Source organism: Pseudonaja textilis, chromosome Z, assembly GCF_049901715.1.
Source record: "Pseudonaja textilis isolate UNSWEBS1 chromosome Z, rPseTex1.2, whole genome shotgun sequence".
Lineage (NCBI taxonomy): Eukaryota > Metazoa > Chordata > Lepidosauria > Squamata > Elapidae > Pseudonaja > Pseudonaja textilis.
Genome location: NC_142008.1, coordinates 105,885,272 through 105,906,526, shown reverse-complemented (window position 1 = coordinate 105,906,526; position 21,255 = coordinate 105,885,272). Strand labels below are relative to the sequence as shown.

Here is a 21,255-nt window from a genome sequence, read left to right as displayed (position 1 = left end):
TATTTGTGTTAATGGGAAAAAGAAAAAAGAGACAGAGGGACAAAAGTAAGCTTTACATCCTACACCCATTAAATAGCTTAGCTTAGCTTACATTGAAAAGGTGATGACGATATTTCTTTATAAATTTTTGCTGGTCAAGTACAAGTACATCATTTTATAAAAGTTTTTTTTCAAACTATAATGTAAATTTTAGTCATTTTGTCCATACATTATCCCATTTATCTAGAATTATATTAAACCCATTTTTTTGCCCATTTGCCGAAGGTTCTGATTTGAATCAGTTCTTTGGAACTTCCTTTCCACATTTCACGATAGGATTATGAACTAGCTATATTTTGGAGGATTTCCTAATCCTTTATTTGAAGAATTCCAAAATGTTTAAAAGCATTCTTTTTTTTTTTGAAAAAAAATTTTTTATTGTTTTTTTTAGACAAACATAGACAAACACAACATAAAAACATCAAGCCATCTTCCACATATATACATAGAGTGTTTCGGTTGGTTTACAAATTGTTTTGTGCATTCACTTCATAGTCATCAATTCAACTGATGACTATATACAATTTCATTGTATATGTTCTTATATTGTCAATCAAATATTACTAAATACATTAATATCATTGTTAATCAATCATTTGACTATACTATTATTCATTCATGTTTTACCAAATAATCCATATTTTAGTTGATTTATTTTATGACAATTCATATTATCATCCCAAATCTATCCTATAATTATATTGTAGTTATGATAAAAATAATACATCTTTATATATTCCTTATATTCTAAAAATCTACAGATTTCATTACCCTGTTTTATTGTCTAACCATTGATAAAATAAATCCCAAATCTTATAAAATTGTTTATCTTCTTGTTCTCTGATTTCAAATGTCAATCTACTCATTTCAGCACATTCCAATATTTTTTGATAACTTCCCCCTGCGATGGTATTTTCTCATTTTTCCAGTTTTTAGCAAATACAATCCTAGCCGCTGTTAATACATTTACAATCAAATACTTCAATTCCTTACTGTATATTTCAGGTAAAATTCCCAATAAGAATATCTCTGGTTTCAAGTCTATGTGTTTTTTTGTCATTTTTTTTCAACCATGTATGGATTTTAGTCCAATATCTTTTAGCATCCACACACATCCACCACATATGGTAATATGAGCCAGGTATCTAATGACATTTCCAACATTTTTCAGATTTATCCTTGAACATTCTTGCTATTCTTGTTGGGGGAAGATGCCACCTGTAAAACATTTTATACAAATTTTCTTTATATGCTGTTGACATTGTCATTTTATAATTTTGAGACCACAATTTTTGCCATTTCTCTAGATCAATCCCACATCCAAATTTTTTCCCCCAAGCAGTCATTGTTTCTTTGACTTGTTCTTCTTCTAGCTTAATTTCTAATAAATATCCATACAGTTTTTTAATCAGCTTTTCATCAGTACCTGTCAAAATCTTATCTAAATCAGTCAATTTATCCTAGAAACCTTCTGTTTTAGAATCTTTATCATACCTTGAATGTATTTGCGCATATGAAAACCAATTCATCTTTATACCTTGTTCCTCTAGTTTTTGCATAGATTTAAGTTCACCCTTTTCATTCAATATTTCACCATATCTAACTGTTTGTTCCTTTTTATATGTTATAGGATAAGAAAATGCTTCAATAGTCGATAGCCAGACTGGAATTTTCAAATAACATTGCCTTTTAGTCTTCTCCCAATTTAACCACAGAGCCTTCCGTGTATAATGTCTTCTAAAGTACCCCTGTGTTTTAGTTCCTTTGTACCATACGAAGGCATGCCACACCAACAACAGATCATGTCCTTCTAATGTCAACGATCTAGTATTTCTTAATGTTATCCATTCCTTGACGTACATCAAATTTGTAGCTTGGTAGTACAATTCCCAATTAGGCAAACCAAATCCTCCTCTTATTCTAGTATCTTGCAGGAGTTTAAGTTTTATTTTCGCTTTCTTACCTTGACATATATATTTCAACACAATTTTATTGAAAGCTTCAAAATAATCTTTTCCAAGCCTAATTGGAATTGTTTGGAACAAATATAAAATTCTGGGTAATATATTCATCTTGATTGTTGATATTCTCCCTATTAATGACAATTGCAAGTTTTCCCATTTTGCCAAATCTAGCACTATCTGCTGCTTGAGTTTAAGATAATTATTCCCTTTAAGTGTGCTACATCTTGCTGTCAAATGTATCCCCAAGTACTTGATCTTATTTGTGACCTGAATTTTCAAAACATCCGCCAATTCTTCCTTTTGTCTTGATAACATATTCTTTGTCAAAATCTTTGTTTTGTCTTTATTTATTTTCAGATCAGCCACCTTTCCATAAACCTCTATCTTTTCTATCAGTTTTAATGCTGTTTCTACTGGGTCTTCTAAAATGAAAACCAGATCATCTGCGAATGCTTGCAATTTAAATTCTTCCTTTTTAATTTTCATCCCTTTTATATCCTTTTCTTCTCTAATATTTCTATTTAGCACTTCCAAGGTAAACACAAACAACAAAGGTGACAGTGGGCACCCTTGTCTTGTTCCTTTTCTTATATCAATAGAATCCATCAATTCTCCCTATATCATTACCTTTGCCATTTGCTTATGATATATAGCTTCTATTGCATGGATAATTTTTTTTTTTTACCAAAGCCCATCTGTTCCAGCTGCAATAACATAAATCACCAATTCACATTGTCAAAAGCCTTCTGTGCATCTAAAAATATCAAAGCCATTTGTTTTTCAGGTGTGCCTTGTAATATTCCAAAGTGTCCAAAATTACTTTCATATTGTCTTTGATTTGTCTCTTTGGCAGAAATCAATTTTGATCGGGGTGAATAAAGTTATTTAAGTATTTTTTGAGTCTTTCTGCCAATATTGAAGCAAAGATTTATAGTCTGAATTTAGTAGGGAAATAGGTCTATAATTCTTAATTTGTAATGGGTCAGCGTCCTCTTTTGGGACAATAGCTAGCTATATTTTGGAGGATTTCCTAATCCTTTATTTGAAGAATTCCAAAATGTTTAAAAGCATTCTTAAGCAGCAACTCCTATAGCCCTGGTGTGGTATTTCTTGTCTAAAATCTTATATGTGTGTATGTATGTATGTATGTATGTATGTATGTATGTATGTATCTTTGTATGCATGTATAAATACACATATACATACATATATACACAGAGACACACAGAAACTTGGCCACACACACAGACAGACACTCAGACTTGTGTGTGTGTTTTTGTGTTTTTGTTTTTAACAGAGTAAGCTGTCTTGATTCAGGATGAATACTTTCAATCTACATTTGTCTTAATTTTGAGCCTGATATCATCCTCGTATGACTTTCTATTTTTTTTCTTTGAAGACCTTTCACTTCTTATCCAGGAAGCTTGTTCAGCTGAATGAAAATGAGCTGGATGAGAAGTGAAATGCCTTCAAAGAAAAAAAAAAATAGAAAGTCCAGTTGCTTCTTGAAAAAACACCTTTGGGACATGGTGGAATAATATGGCATATTAATCTCTTGCTAGAACAAAATGTAAAAAACATAAATATAACGTATTAATTTATTGCAAAATAACTTTATACATTTTCTACCATCTTAAATCTACTAATCACAAGATCAGGGTATTCACAAGATCTATCTGGCTTTATTGCTGGTACTTTATGGAATGACTGTGATAGGAAATGTTTTTGTTATCAGTGCAATCATTGCTAACTACCATCTTCACACTCCCATGTATTTCTTTGTGATGAATTTAGCTATTCAATATGTTGGTTCTGTTTCAATCATTATCCCCAAAACTGTTTTTAATCTTGCTATGAATGTAAGGTATATTTCTTATTCTGGTTGTATTGCTCAAGTCGTCTTGTTTCTTTTCATCCTGGGTTCTGATACAGCCTTCCTAACTGTCATAGCATATGATCGGTATGTTGCTATTTGCAACCCTTGACTATATGAAATTATAATGAACAGGAATGCCTGCATCAAAACAGTTGGCAGTGTGTGGATTGCCAGTTTTCTCAATTCTTTACTAAACACCTCTGAAACATTCACTACCCCTTTCTGCTCTAATATTATCAATCAGTTCTATTGTGAAATCCCATATTTACTTAAGATTGCCTGTTCTGATTCATATATAAATGAAATTGGAGTTGTAATGTTTAGTACTACCTTAGGTTTTGGATGTTTTATCTTCATTATTGTTACCTATGTGAAGATCTTCTCTGCTGTTTTGAAAATTCCTTCAGTTCAAGGAAGGAAAAAGGCCTTCTCCACTTGCTAACCACATCTCACTGTCTTTTCCATATTTTTTGTTTACTGCCTACTTTGCCTATCTAAGGCCTATGTCTGACAATCCTTCATATCTTGATTTTGTAATTACAGTAATGTATTCTGTTGTCCCCCTCCATCCTAAATCCATTAATCCACTGTATGAAAAACAAGGACATTAAAGTTGCTCTTTCAAGAATTCTTAGCCTGAGAACATTTCTTTTTAAAGAACCATGAACTGAAAATTTTTGTCTGCAATTTCAGATTTAGATATAATTTTTAAAGCCAAATACAAATTACTAAAAAGATTATAAAATGTAACTGAATTATACTGCAAGCTTTTTGACATCTGCTTTAAAGGAAATATATGAAAAACAGATATGTTTAGAGAAAGTTTAAATTAAAAAAATATTTAATAATATAGCTACATTTGATTTCTAGTGGATTCCAAGATTGCTTGGGAAGATGTATGTAATGGGGATGCCTATGTGAAATGCTTCATTTATGACAAGTGGAATGTTAGAAATTACATTCCTTTGAGAAAGTATATTTGAATTCTGAAAATAATTAAAACAAAACTCATTTTCAAATAGGGCTTGCATACTGGGGGAAAAAGGTTTCATTCAACAGACATTTTTGCAACAAAGTTACTGTATACTAATTACTTTTTTATAGATGTATGTCATTTATCCTTATTGATTTAGATGTGGAAGAACACTGTGTTGGATTTGATTTCAGTTTTGCTATGTCTGCAGTTCTCCTTCTGGTCTGTTCCAGCAGGGGGCACCCAGCTGCAACCTGCAACCCAACCTCAGGGCTGGGCTGAGCAGTCACTTTTAAAGCACACGAAGCTTTAAATAAAGCCTGAGCAACCTTGACTAGCCACCTCACCTCTGTTAATGTGTTCGTTTCATAGAATGAAGCAAGTTCAATTTTAATGAGATTAAATATAATAAACTTGGTCATTTTTACATTTTTCTCCTGTCCATCTTCATTTTTTGGAAGGTATTTTGTTGCATCCTAATTTAGCTTTAGCAGAGGCTTTTTCTATTCTGAGAATTGCTTCTGTTTAAGAAAGAAAGAAGACCTCTGCTTGCCTACAATTTCTCACAGACTTACCTATGGAGATTCTCAATCATCCTGGTCTTGGCTGTCCCAAAGGTGCTTTTCAAAAGGCAATTGGACAATTTTCCTTGAAAATGTTTCTCTTTTCATCCAAAAAGATTCTTCAGTTCTGGCCTCTCACTGATTTTTGCATACATTTACTTAATGCTTGTTTTCCTGACAATTCCTTTTTATGCTCTATGAAAACTTGACTGCATAACTGCAATCTATGGCATAAGAAATAAGGACATTGAGGTTGCACTTTCAAAACTTATGTTTGAAAAATAAACAAACTGAATACTTTTGTTTTGTATGTCAAAGAGAAAAAGGAAAAGAGAAGGTAGGGATTGATTTCTCCATCTGTGAACACGTTAAATTACTATAAAAAGATTATGAAGATGCAGATGTGAAATATAATTTATTTCCATCAAGACAAACTTTGCATGAATGAAACAAAACATTAATATGATTTAATAATGATTCCTTTATGCTTGATTTCCGTGTGTGTGTGTGTGTGTGTGTGTTTTCTTAAGTTTTTGCAGGTACTTACATGTATGGTATTCAGCTTTGTTCAGGTATTTTTATATATATATATATATATATATATATATATATATATATATATATATATATATATATATATATATATCCCAGATGAAACCTTGCTTCCTAATAAATGATAGCCATCCATTTACTCAGAGCCAAGCTGCACTAAAAGCCTGCAATACAGGAAAACAATGTTGCCAGCCAATCAAGAAAAAAAAAGCCACAAAACAGACAGAAGATATTAGAAACACCAATCAAGCAGAACACAGCATTCCAAGATCAATAAAAACAGACCAAGACTCCCAACCAATCAGGATGAAGAAAAAACCATTCTGGCACAGCAGTAGGCTAGCCCCAAATTTAAACCTGAAATGGCTGTGAAAGTCTAACTCACAGATGAACACAGAAGCCTGATGATGGCAGATGAGATTGTGCCGAAAAGTTGCTACAACTTTAAAAGCACAACTATAATGACGTGGAAAATACCGAACAAAGCTGAATAACACACACACACAAACACACACACACACACGGATATATATGGTATATATATATATATATATATATATATATATATATATATATATATATATATTTGTTTTCTGAGGTTCTCATGGTATTTGTATGTGGATCTTTGGTTGTTTGGGTTTTCTCCCGCGTAAGATTGAAGTATCTAGGCAATGTTTCGATGAAGTCTCATTCATCATCTTCAGACTTCTGTCTCCGGCTCTGTGCTTCTCAGAGTGATGTGAGATTGCAGCTGCTTCTTCCTTTTAACTGCTAGTGGGGGTGGGACTTGATTGGGTGGGGGCTTGGCTGTGTTCTGATTGGGTGGGGGTGTGTTCTCATTGGTAGGGGGTTTGGCTGTGTTCTGATTGGTTGGGGGGTTAGCCGTGTTCTGATTGGTTGGAGGCGTGTTCTGTTCAGGTGGGGGCTTGGTTGTGCTCAGGTTAGTCTTAGTTGCTGGGGGATTTCAGTTGGTGAGCTGTGATCTTGCTGTTTGGCTTCGAGTTCGTGGTCGTGCTGCATCTTCATAGTGGGTGTCGGTTTGCTTCATGTATGGCTCGGAGGGGTTTGAAGTGGGTAGTGATGCAGCTGCAGTGCGGCTTCTGGTCCATGGTCATGTCTCATCTTCTGAGTGGGTGTGAGTCTGTTTTCTACAAGCTTCGATGTCATATCCCTCTTCACCCAAGTGCCAATAAAAGAAGCCTTGACAGCCATCCAAAACAAATACAACCCCCCCAAGCACATCCTAGATCTGACCAACCACTGCCTATCCAATACATACTTCACCTACAATGGACAAAAATACAAACAAATAGAAGGAGCACCCATGGGATCACCCCTCTCACCTGTCATCGCAAACCTCTACATGGAACACTTTGAAACACAAGCTCTAGAAAAATACGACCACAAACCCAAACTCTGGCTCAGATACGTAGATGACACCTTCATAATCTGGCCACACGGGAAAGAAAAACTGAACAACTTCCTCACACACCTCAACAGCCTACACCCCAAAATACAATTCACCATGGAAACAGAAGCCAACAATCAACTTCCCTTCCTAGATGTCTTGGTATACAAAAGATCCAATGGCTCCCTAGGACACACCATCTACCAGAAGAAACACATACAAACCGCTATCTACATGCACTCTCACACCACCACCCAGCACGGATCAATTCCATAGCCAAGACACTCATCTCCAGGACAAAATGCTTAGCCGATGAACAACACCAAAAAAACCGAACTACACACTCTCACCAACGTACTTACAGCCAATGGATTCCAAAGAAAGAAGATTACCCACCTAATCCAAAAAGAAACCCCAACCAAAATCCAAGACAGAGAACAAGAAAACGGCAAAGCCCTCCTCCCATATATAAAAGGCACTACAGACAAAATCAGCAAGATCCTCCAAAAACACAACATCAAAACAGCATTCTGCACAAACAGGAAAATATCCACCATCCTAAGAAACCCCAAAGACAAAATCGAATTAGAAAACCAAGGAGTATCCGAAATCCCCTGCACTGCCTGCCCTACCACATACATTGGACAAACTAACAGAAGAATAAGAGCACGCATTGAAGAACATAAGAACTCAATCAAAAAAGAAGAAACGACCTCTTCCCTGGTCCAACACCTCAAAGCCACAGGACATGAAATTGATTTTAAAAATACCAGAACTATCGCCAAAACCGAACACTTCAACAGCAGAATAATCAGAGAAGCCATAGAGATAGAAAAACGCCCACACAGCATGAACAAACGAGATGACACCTCCCGCCTTCCAGCCATTTGGAAACCCGCCCTCATGAACAGACGAGTACCTAACATGAAGAAGGACACCAGACCCACACCCATGAGAGCCACACAAGATGCCAGCACACTTCCATGTAGAAAACAGACTCACACCCACTCAGAAGATGAGACACGACCATGAACCAGAAGCCGCACTGCAGCTGCATCACTATCCACTTCAAACCCCTCCGAGCCATACATGAAGCAAACCGACACCCACTATGAAGATGCAGCACGACCACGAACTCGAAGCCAAACAGCAAGATCACAGCTCACCAACTGAAATCCCCAGCAACTAAGACTAACCTGAGCACAACCAAGCTCCCACCTGAACAGAACACGCCTCCAACCAATCAGAACACGGCTACCCCCAACCAATCAGAACACAGCCAAACCCCTACCAATGAGAACACACCCCACCCAATCAGAACACAGCCAAGCCCCCACCCAATCAAGTCCCACCCCACTAGCAGTTAAAGGAAGAAGCAGCTGCAATCTCACATCACTCTGAGAAGCACAGAGCCGGAGACAGAAGCCTGAAGATGATGAATGAGACTTCATCGAAACGTTGCCTAGATACTTCGAATCTTACGCGGGAGAAAACCCGAACAACCAAAGATCCATATATATATATATGTGTGTGTGTGTGTGTGTGTGTGTGTGTGTGTGTGTGTGTGTATAAATGAAACCACTTACAAAAATGACAAACTCTTGAAGAAACTAAAGAAATTAGAACATGACAAGAAAGCCCCCAAAAACTCACAACATCTGAAACAATTAGTATATAACATTTCCAACAGAGAACTCACCAAAACAGAAACAGATGTCCTAACCAAAGGATTCAATTATGCTATAGCACCCAAAAGAATCCCCACAGAATCCATCATATATGCAGTAGAATCCAGCCTAACTAAATTAAATACAGATGAAGCTGATAGAATAAGACACCAAGTTACTAACATCCTATGCACAAGCAAACCACCCAAAAGCAACTTGCACAAAGAAGAACTAAAAGTGCTGCAAGCCCTAAAAAAAGGATAGCAGCATAATCATACTTCCAGCAGACATGCCACAGTAGTAATGGATAGAAAAGACTATGAAACAAAATTGACAGACCTACTCCAAGACTCCACATACAAACCCATAAACACGGACCCAACCACATACCTGGAAAAAATAACCAAGAAGAAAATTATAACCAGCCACATGAGCAAAGAGATCCAACAGATGATCATCCCAAGAGAAAAATCTTCCAGATGCCCCAAACTATACAGCCTCCCAAAAATACATGAAGAAGGCATACCTCTCAGACCCATAGTCAGCTCCAGAGGAGCACCATTACAAAACCTAGCTAAACACTTAGCAAAACAGCTACAGCCCCACACTGAAACAGCAACTTCACATATACAAAACTCATACCACTTCTTGGAAATGATCAAAGATCTACACGTGGAACAAGAAGATCTGCTTGTAAGTTTCAATGTGGTTTCACTATTCATTCAAGTCTCGATAAAAGAAACCCTTGAAACCATCAAAAATAAATACCGACCAGCTAAACACCTCATGGAACTAGCAGAACACTGCTTAACCAACACTTATTTCATATACAAAGAACAAAGATACAAGTAAATTGAAGGAGCCCCTACGGGATCACCACTGTCACCGTCATTACAAACCTGTTCATGGAAGAATTTGAATCCAGAGCCCTGGCTAATGCCACCCACAAACCCAAACTATGGTTAAGATACATCACTGACACATTTGTGATTTGGCCCCATGGAAAAGAAAACCTAAACAATTTCCTAACACACCTAAATAGCACACCCCCCCAAATCAAGTTCACCATGGAAATGGAAACAAACAAACAACTACAATTCCTAGATGTATAATCTACAAAGAAACAGAGGGCACACTAGGACACACCATATACCAGAAGAAAACACACACCAACCTCTACCTCAACGCCCAATCCCACCACCACCCAGCACAGATAAACTCCATGGCCAAAACACTAATAGCCAGAACCAAACTCCTGGCAGACAACACACACATAAAGACTGAACTATGCACCCTGACTAAAGTACTGACAGCCAACAGCTTCCACAAAAGCAAAATCACTGGCTTGATCCACAAAAACACACTAAGACATAATGGAGACCTAGAAGATGAACAGACCTATGGAACAGCTGTCCTGCCCTACATAAGAGGTACTACAGTCAAAATCAGCAAGATACTACACAGGCATCACATCAAGACTGCCTTCAAAACAGACAGAAAAATAACAGCCATCCTTAGAAACCCCAAAGATAAAATTGACCTGGAAAATCAAGGCATGTATGAAGTCCGCTGTGCATCATGCCTGGCCACATAGATTGGACAGACCAATAGAACAATAAGTACCCGCCTAGATGAACACAAAAATGCAGCAAAAAAGCTGGAACACACACACCTCCTCACTAGTCCAACACATGAAAGCCACAAGTCATAGCATTAACTTCAATGGCACCAAAACCCTAGCCACTATAGAAAACCCAAGCCACAGAATTATCAGAGAAGCCATAGAGATTGAAAAAAGACCTGAAAGCATGAAGAGAAGAGATGATTCCACCAGACCATCTATTATCTGAAAGTCTGCACTCACAAACAAAAAAGCTCCACACCACAAGCCAAGCAAACATCTTGGCACAAACAGACACCCCCCCCCACCCAGCCAGATACCTCTAGCCCAAACACACACCAACCAGCCACCCATATGAAACCTAGCTTCCTAATAAATGATAGCTGGTCATTCACCCGAAGCCAAACCCCAATACAGGAAACACAAGGTTGTCAGCTAATCAAGACAAAAAAACACTACAAAACAGACAGAAGATACCAGAAACACCAATCAAGCAGAACACAGCCAACTCCAAGACCAATACACACAGACCAAGACTTCCAACCAATCAGGATGAAGAAAAAACCATTCTAACAAAGCATGAGGTCAGTGCCAAATTTAAAAAGAATGGCTGCGAAAGCCTGACACACATGACGAAGATGAACCCAATACATGACCCTGACGATGGCAGATGAGATTCTACGAAATGTTGCTACAACTTTAAAAGCACAACTATAAAGACGTGGGAAAAAACCTGAACAAAGCTGAATACCATACATATAAATACCCATGAAAACATAAAAAAACATAGATAGATAGATAGATAGATAGACAGAGAAATAGAGATAGAGATAGAGATAGATAGAGATAGAGATAGAGATAGAGATAGAGATACAGGTGTGTGTGTGTGTGTGTGTGTGTGTGTGTGTGTGTGTGTGCGCACAAGGATCCGGGACACTCAAAAAGTTTGTTGGTTGACTTTTTTCAGATACATAATATTCTACCTGCGGAACATAATGACCAAAAAGTTTAAAAAAAGATAAGAATGCTTCTGAAGAGCTTGTTTCATATGTGTATGTGATATATCTAATATATCTGTGTCAAAAGAAAATATTTCCTTAATTATGTCACATATACTGGATATGCGCATATCACTGTTAATCAATATTTTTAAAATATGTTTCCAACTAGTTATTGATATGTAAAAACGTTTTCCCCTGGGCATATTTACTTTTTAGAAGGTGATTTCTTCATTAAATTCAAAATCTAAATGCAGTTAAGGTGCTTCGGGTTATTATTTTAATCATTTTAAGGCAAAAAATAATTAATTACAGACAGTTTGGTGCTTCCCCTCTGAAGCCTAAAATTGACTTTTCTATGAGTACTGCAGCTCTGGTAATTCTGGACCTCCTATCAAATATACTAAGCAATAGTCCCAATCCAATCCTTAACAAATTAAGGATGAAGGGATACTACCTTGTAGGCAGGACTTGGATCTTGAACAATTTCTATTGTTATTTTGTTATTAGAGCTATTTTCTTGCAGATGTGTTCTTACTTGTTGATACTTTTGCTCTAGTATCATTTAAACTTGTTCTTAGTTCTTAGCTGGCTTCATCTTGTTTTAATCTTCTTACATTCAATATCTTTTATATTGTTTCATTTTATAATCTTAATATTCTACTATTATTTTATTTTATGGTATGCCATATATTGTGATGTCATTATTTGCCTCCTTCATATCCAAATATATTTGAGAATGTCATTTTATTCTTGCGAACCATTTTGCATATGTGTTTTAATATTGCCAACGGAGGCTAGCATTACAGTTTTATACTGTCTGAAGAGTAAGAAATGTAGAACTCTAAGGAATGTGAAATCAGAGAGCCACACAAAATTCTAACCACTATTTTTAACAAAATACAGGAACGTGAAATTTGTATTTTAAGTCTTTGTTTAATCTTAAGGAAGAGCATAACATGGTGCTCATGAACCTTTGCAATTCCCACCTGTCCAAAATATGCATTATGGATCTCTTTTTGAAAATATTCAAGCAAACATATCTGAAAAAGGATTGATAAGTGTCAAAGGACTCCTCATATCACAATGAATACCACCATCTAAGAGCATTTGTGTAATATACTCTGTAAGCATCTAGTGAAATAAAGATACTGCATGAGTTATGAAATCACCCTCTTCAATTCTTAAGCAACCATAATGATATTTAATCACCCACCTACAAAATAAAATAAAAAGTGTGTTTTAAGGTGTTTACCCATTATCCTTAGATTCGTTGTAAAAGACCTTTAAATTGAGCATTATTAAATTTCCATTATGAGAAGGTTGTACTTCTGGGCTATTTTAATGTATTTTAACCCCACCCCACCCATTATCAGGTTTGTTAAATTAGAACATGAGTATTTCCCCTTATAGAGTACAGACCCTTGGGAAACATCCCACAGCGCTTAGGAAATCTCTGATTCACTGAGGCTCGATTATATTTCCAATAGAATCTAACTCACTATATTTGGAGGAAGAGGCTAAAGATCATATGCCATTTATGGCTCTATACCATACAACTTTAGAAATGGTTTCATGAATAAAGATGGTGAGTTACCTTTAATTACAGTTATTTCTCCATGTCTCTGCAAATATTAACTTTGGTTTTCTTGTCTATTCTCTTATAATAATAAGCCCAGTTAAAATAGATTAGATATTTTAATATATTTTATATCATTATTTTTCAGACAGTTTTATTTTGGAAATGAAAACAAGATAAGATCTTATTAAAGATGTTAGAGCATTTAAAAATAAAATATTTAGCATTACCTCCCACAAAATTGTTCTCAATTACCATAGCAGATATAATCAAATAAATTTAAAGACTAAGCTTAACCCTGATAGATTAGAAGATTCAGCATGTTTTCTTTTCACTAGCTAACAATGAAGATTCATTGTTAAATCTATAAGCAGCCTACAAAGGTTCTAGATTGAAACAAGTTTTCAGAATTTCCTTTCTAGCTTTCACATGATAGGATTAAGAAATAGTAGTATCTGGAGGATTAAATTTTATTTGGAGATTTCCAAATTTTTAAAGAATACATTTTAGTGATATTGTTTTTTCCTGAGGGAGGGGACAAAATTTTCATCAGCAGTTCAAAAATGCATTTTTTGTAGCTCAGTGCTAAAAAGAAAATGGTTTGTAAAGCCATTTTAAAATACAACATATTAGAAAGCAAGAGTGTAACTATCTCAATATAGCAGAATTCCACAAAGTTCAAACAAGTAGGGACTTTAAACATAATTATTCTCTAGAGGAATGATTCCCCCAATTTCTATTTTTCTGCACTTTGTTCTTTGAACATATTTTTTTTTGCTTTTTTTTTTAAAAAAGTTGTATTATAAACCATACTGACATTTTATAACAGAAATTTACAAAAAAAGTTGTATTATAAGCCATACTGACATTTCATAGCAGAAATTGACAATTCAAATGATGGAGAGAGAAAGTTTCCCAGAATTCATTCAGAGACAGAGACTGCTGACAGCTACATTATAATATTGCTACAATACAAGTAATAGTGATTTAAACCAAATTTTGGGAAGCAGAATATTGAATGCAATCAAACTTAATAAAAAAAAGATTTCATTCCTCATTTCCAAGAAATATAATGGACATTTATTGAACATCAAACAGATCCTATTCATATTTTTTCAAATGCATATTTAATTGCTCCTCCCTTTTTTTCTAGGGAGAACATGCTCAGAATTAAAAAATGCACAATTACACATCTGAGTTTCTTCTTTTGGAATTCTCAAAGATTTGGGAGATACAAATTATATATGGAGCTTTATTACTGATACTGTATTCAATGACATTAACAGGGAATCTTCTAATCATCATTGCAATTTTTTTTGACCACCATCTTCACATCCCCATGTACTTCTTCCTGATGAATTTAGCTATACAAGACATTGGTTCAGTTTCAGTCATTATTCCCAAAGCCATTTTTAATTTGCTTACAAATACAAGGCACATTTGTTACTCAGGATGTGTAACTCAAGTCCTCATGTTTGTTTTCTTTGTGGGCTCTGACATTGCTGTCCTGACTCTCATGGCCTATGATCGGTATGTTGCCATCTGCAATCCTTTACAATATGAAATAATAATGAATAGGACAGCCTGCACCAAAATGATTAATTGTGTATGGATCGCCAGTTTTTTCAACTGTGTATTGAACACTGTTGGAACATTCACTACCCCTTTCTGCTCTCATATTATCAATCAGTTCTATTGTGAAATCCCACATTTACTAAAGATTGCATGCAATGGATCATACAAAACTGAAACTGAAGTTGTATTGTTCAGTTCTACATTAGGATTCGGTTGTTTCATATTTATTGTCATTACCTATGTGAAGATTTTTGCTGCTGTTCTAAACATTCCGTCAGTTCAGGGAAGGAAAAAGACATTCTCCACTTGTCTACCACACCTCACTGTCTTTTCCATATTTTTGTTTACTGCCTACTTTGCTTATCTAAGGCCCATATCTGACAATCCTTCAAACCTTGATTTTGTAATTACAGTAATGTATTCTGTTGTGCCCTCCACGCTAAATCCATTAATCTACAGTTTGAGAAATAAGGATATCAAAGTTGCTCTTTCAAGATTTCTTAGCCTGAGAGCATTTTTTAAAAGAACTAATAAATGAAATTTTATCTGTTATTTCAGTTTTAGATGTAATTAAAACCAAATACAAACTATTAAAAGATGATAAAATGTAATTGAATTACACTGCAAGCTTTTGGCATCTCTTTTAAAGGAAATATATGAAAAACAGATATATTCATAGAAAGTTCAAGAAATATTTAATAATGTTCCTACATTTGATTTTTTTTGTTATTGTTATATTTGCTTACCAAATGCCTATTTCTAGCAGACTAGATTTTGATTTTATAATTACAATATTGTATTCCATTATTCCACCCATGCTGAATCCAATGATCTACAGCATATGAAACAAAGACCTCAAAGCTGCTCTTTCAAAATTTCTCTGGTCATTTGTTTTTGAAAAGTCCTGGAACTGCATTTCTACTTATTCATCTATGTCAATGGGAAGGAGAAAATGAAATGAAATGTGCAAATGTATAGAGTACATTGTTTATACAACATATACTATATCAATTACTATGTATGTGTGTATGAATATGCATGTATTTATGCATATATGTATATGTGTATATATGTATGTATTTATCTGAACCACTTATCCTTATTGATATAGATATAGCAGAACACTGTACTGTGTTTGATTTCAGTTCAGTTTTAATGAAGCTAAATTTAAAATAATGATTCTGCTGTTTTCTTTTTTTTTCCTGTCCACCTTCATTTTTTGGAGCTGAAGGTGAAAAACTTTCTTGCTTTTTTTCCCCTTGAAAGCATTTAACTTCTCATCCTAGAAGCTTCTTCAGTTCTGACTTCTTACTGACTTTTTCCATATTTTTGCTTAATGCTTATTTTCCTTACATCAGGTCTCCCTCTAACGCTCTATCAAATGTTGACTTTATAATTAAAATATATGGCATAAGAAATAAGGCATTGAAGTTGCTCTTTCAAAACTTACATGGCATTTCTTTTGAAAAAAAATGAATTGTGTGTCTTTCCCTCTTTGTGTATGTCAAGAAGAAAGAGAAAAAGAATAAAGAATAACATTAATTTTCTCACTTGTAGACACATTAACTTAATATAAAAAGATTTTGATGACAGAGATATGAAATATTATTCATTCATCAAGGTACACTATATACAGCTGAAACATATTTGGAAATAACATAGACTTCTATATTTCTTTATGGTAGATTAGCTGGCAAACTATGTATAATGAGAAATCTTTGAGAAAAATAGAATAAAATACATGTTTTCATTTATCTTGATTAAAAAAATATATGAAAGGATGGATATAAAACTGAGGGTAACTGAATATTCTACTATGATTTAATAACAATCTGCAATTAATTATAATCACCAGAATGTTTTTAATTTAATTTCTACAATTGGAACCAATTGAACTTCATAATTAAGACTGACTCATCCTAAATTTTGCTAATTCAGATTCAGAATGCTCACAGGGACAAACGATTCTTAAATTTGAAGAATGGGAAGAATGTTTCTTTAATATTCATGAATGATATTAAAGCAATTTGCTTTAATAGATATTTAGTCCTATCCAAAAAGGTACTACACATGAAAATAGTCCTGAAGGGAAGAAGAGGATGCTACATCCAGCCAATAATTGTTCCATAATCTGCCTATATTACACGTATGGCATTCAGCTTTGTTCGGGTATTTTCCCACGTCATTGTAGTTGTGCTTTTAAAGTTGTAGCAACGTTTTGGCAGAATTTCATCTGCCATCACCAGGCTTCTGTTTATATATATATAAAATATAAAAATTATATTGGCACCATTTACGTTCTATGTATGAGGACATTCATCAGGGGAAACGCCCTTTGCAAGAGTTTGTTGCAGAGTTTCGTCTGCTCTGCATGGACTCTGCTTGGAATGAGGCAGCCCACATGGACGCTTTTCAGGAGGGTTTGGCAGAAGAAATTCAAGACGAGTTGGTGCATGTGGAGCCGGCTCTAACCCTGGATGCTCTGGTGGTGCAATGTTTGACTGGGAGGTTTGAGCCTGCTGTGCGCTTTGAGTCTGATGTGTCAGAAGACACAGATTCGAGGGTTTGGCATTGGAATTTGAGCCTGCTTTAATGGGAGATGCAAACGTGAGCCAGGAGGATGAGGAAGTGTCTGAATCATCATCCTCTCCAGAACCTTCCACATCAATTGTGCCTCAGGTGTCAGCAGCTGATCCACAGAACATGCCAGAGTCTTTGAGTGGTGATCAAACTGACGAATGTTGGGTTGATGCAAGGACTAGACATAGGCTGAGACGTCAAACACAAATTGAAAGGACACATCAAATCAGAGACTAATTAGAGAGACTGATACACCCCTTCAAGGAATATAAGGAGGTGTGTTAGCTAGAGATCCTTGTTAGGGTCAAACTTTGTTAATTACACTCACAGTTTGGAAGAAGCCTTCTGTTTGCCTTTCAGATTTGATTTATCATGCTGCTCGTTATCTGGGTTTGTAGACAGCTTCTGGGAAAGCTGCCAACGATTACAGAGAAAGTTAACTCTGTTGTTCCTGATATTGTCTGTTCATGCTTTTTCCTTTGGACATTTGGACTCTCACCTTGTGGCCACAGGTGAGACAGAACATTTTTGACCCGAACCTTCATCTCATCTTCTAACCAAAATGGACAAAACACAATTAGAGCAGCAACAGTTACAGATTAACCAGCTTCTGCAGGATAACCAGGTATTGCAGAAACAAGTCACCCAGCTGGTTAATCACCTTACGTTGATGCAAGCTCCTGCTGCTCCTGCCCCTCCCCATAGGAAATGCCCGGTAGCTGTGCCAGATAAATTCTCTGGACAGCCTGAAATGTTCCCAGCTTTTATGGGGCCGTGTCAATTATGTATGTCTCTTCGGCCAGAAGATTTCCCTGATAACCGGGCTCAGGTGGGGTTTGTTATCAGTCTCTTGTCAGGTTCAGCTGCAAGATGGGCCACTCCTTTGTTGGTGCAAAATATTCCTTTATTGAATGACTATCAGGGCTTTTGGCACCATTTACGTTCTATGTATGAGGACCCCATAAAAACTCAAACCATAGCCAGACGTTTAAAGGACATTCATCAGGGGAAACGCCCTTTGCAAGAGTTTATTGCAGAGTTTCGTCTGCTCTGCATGGACTCTGCTTGGAATGAGGCAGCCCACATGGACGCTTTTCAAGAAGGTTTGGCAGAAGAAATTCAAGACGAGTTGGTGCATGTGGAGCCGGCTCTAACCCTGGATGCTCTGGTGGTGCAATGTTTGCGCATTGATGCGCGGCTTCAATGGCACAAGACTAGATGCCCAGTTCCAGAGCAGCCCTCCCCTTCAAGGCCGCAGCAACATCCTGTGCAACCAACGCCCCAGGTCTCCCACAGTGCCGTGACCAGGACCAAGAAACCAATGGAGTTGGGTGTGGTCCGCCCTCGTTTGATGGCACAAGAACGCACGCGGAGATTCCAGGGAGGCTTGTGTCTGTATTGTGGGGGGTCTGGACATTTTGCAAGTTCCTGTCCTGGTAAACAACGGGGGACACGAAAGCCAGTGCCCAAATCTAATCTTGTACAGTCAGGGAAACAAGGTCAGTGTGGTCTTGGGGAAACTCTAAGCCAGACAAGTATCAAACAACCACCCAAAGTAGCGGAGGTGAACCCTGGTCCTCCCCAACATTTGCTTTTGGACATGCAGGTTTGCTTACAGTCCCGGTCAGAGGGGATTCCTGCGGTTGCATTAGTGGATTCGGCGGCTACAACCAGCTTTATGGACCAGGCTTTTGCAACACATTTTGACATTCCCTTGGTTGCTGTGGAGCCTCCCAATAAAGTGGAAACCATTGATGTGCAAGAACTGCGGTCTGGGCCTATTTGTTTTGCTACTCAGCCAGTACACCTGGTCATTGGGGACCATGAGGAGGCGATTAGTTTTTACATCACATCGGACCTCCATCTCCCCTTGGTTCTCGGAATGGCTTGGCTACGGTTGCATGATCCTCGGGTAGCATGGGCACAGACCGCCATTTTGTTCCCGAGTCTCCAGTGTGTGGACCATCTACAACACACCTGTGCTGGTCAAGACATCGCTGCCCCCACCGTCTCTATACCTCCTGAACTATCTGACTTTTCAGATGTTTTTAGTGCGGTTTGTAGATAATTGGCAGCTTCTGGGAAAGCTGCCAATGATGACTATAGAGGAAAGTTAACTCTGTTGTTCCTGATATTGTCTGTTCGTGCTTTTTCCTTTGGACATTTGGATTCTCACCTTGTGGCCACAGGTGAGACAGAACATATATAGATATAGAGAAGCACAGAACATATATATATAGAGAGAAGCACAGAGCCGAAGAAAGAAGCCTGAAGATGATGAATGAGACTTCATCGAAACGTTGCCTAGATACTGCCAATCTTACGCGGGAGAAACCCGAACAACCAAAGATCCACATACAAATACCATGGAGAACCTCAGAAAACACACACACACACACACACACACACACACACACACACACACACACACACATATATATATATATATATATATATATATATATATATATATATATATATATATATATATAAATTTAATATAAAATTGCACACACACTTATTTAATTATAACAAAAAGTAAATGCTTAATGTGATAACAAAATAAAATGTTCCAGGCTGGAAGCCTCCCCCCACCTGCACCTGGGTAGGGTGTGTGTGTGTTTGAGCTGAGGGGCCTCGGGGCAACTGCCACTGGGAGAAGCAGAGGCAGAAAGGGGCCTTTTCTCTCCTTGGGCGGACAGCGCCTCTTAGCCACCACTCCAGGGTCTTCTCAGCAGGCATCTGCCTGCAGAAGGACTGCCGTCCTTGGTGATTAATTGGGGGAAGGGTGGGGGAGAAAGTGGGCACTCCTTTCAGATGCCAGGTGGACGATTGTGAGAGCTCAGATCTGCAGCTGAGTACAAGCTGGGGAGGGGAGGGCTCTTCCAGCCTCACCTGGAGACAGGCAAGGAAAGGTGACCCTGGGGGCACTTCGCTCACTTTAGCATTTCACTGCTAAACCCAGGCACAGCCAGTGATTATTTGGGGGTGGGGGAGGGGAAAGAGAGAGATAGAGAGAGAGAGAGCATCTTTTGCATTATCAGAGGAGGAAAGGAGGTGAACCAAAGCTCACTCTTTCACCAAGACCTACAAAACACCAATCTACCACCTTCCAGGAGATCTTAAAAACCACCAAACACTCCCACTTGCAGTTCCTGCACCTCCCAGCTCAGGTCCCTGAGATGCATGCTCCACATATGGTGGTGGCTGTTCTGTATTAACATTCTCGAAGACTCGCGTTCTGTTTGGTCCACCTGAACCGCAACCCGATTGGTCCCTTAAACGACTGTGATTGGAGCGCTAAGAATCTACCGCGATTGGCCGAGCCGATCGCGGGAGATTCAAAGCGCTGCCATTGGCCGCCGAGCTGCCGGCCGGCTGTATAAAGCCAAGCGGCTTGCACACTTTAACTGCCCTTATTCAGATGCCTCAATAAAGAGCTGATTGTTCACTTTCGCGTCTCGCCTCTTATGTGACCCGATCCACCGATCTAACACTGGTGACGAGGGTGGGATCGTGAGGCAAGAACCAGCTAGCACGTGGCAAACAGTGACCAGCGCCCTGCAAGATGGCCAGCACCCTGCCACCCGCTCCGTTCGACCCAGCAACCGAAGACTGGGAATCCTACATCGATCGCTTCCAGATGTTTCTGGAATGCAGCAACCTCAAGGACGCCAACGGCCAGAGGAAACGGACGGTATTCCTAACACACTGCAGGCCCGCGGTGTTCAAAATGGCCAAGGCTCTGGCGAAACCCACCGACGTCAAGGAGATGGACTGAGGTGACCTCGAGCCCATCCTGCGCCGCCATTACGCCCCTACCGTGCCCATCCTCATCCGTAGGCACGACTTCTACTGCC

The 21,255-nt window shown here is 37.6% G+C and overlaps 1 protein-coding gene, 1 long non-coding RNA gene and 1 pseudogene across 2 annotated transcripts in view; all 3 read left to right on the top strand.

The window, feature by feature from the left end:
* The window catches only part of LOC148124208 (uncharacterized), a 465,649-nt gene that overhangs the window by 252,378 nt on the left and 192,016 nt on the right, over window positions 1–21,255 (top strand). The window lies entirely within an intron of this gene.
* Window positions 12–4,545, top strand: LOC113448534 (olfactory receptor 14A16-like; annotated as a pseudogene).
* LOC113448533 (olfactory receptor 14A16-like) lies at window positions 13,169–15,353 on the top strand. The gene is made up of 2 exons (XM_026719248.1): window positions 13,169–13,180; window positions 14,409–15,353. Exon 2 carries the CDS (start codon window positions 14,418–14,420, stop codon window positions 15,351–15,353), a length of 936 nt encoding a protein of 311 aa, XP_026575033.1. The 5' UTR covers window positions 13,169–13,180; window positions 14,409–14,417.

What these genes read in the sequence shown, in the direction of transcription:
- LOC113448533 (XM_026719248.1), top strand. Translation starts at nt 14,418, where the DNA reads ATGCACAATTACACATCTGAGTTTCTTCTTTTGGAATTCTCAAAGATT.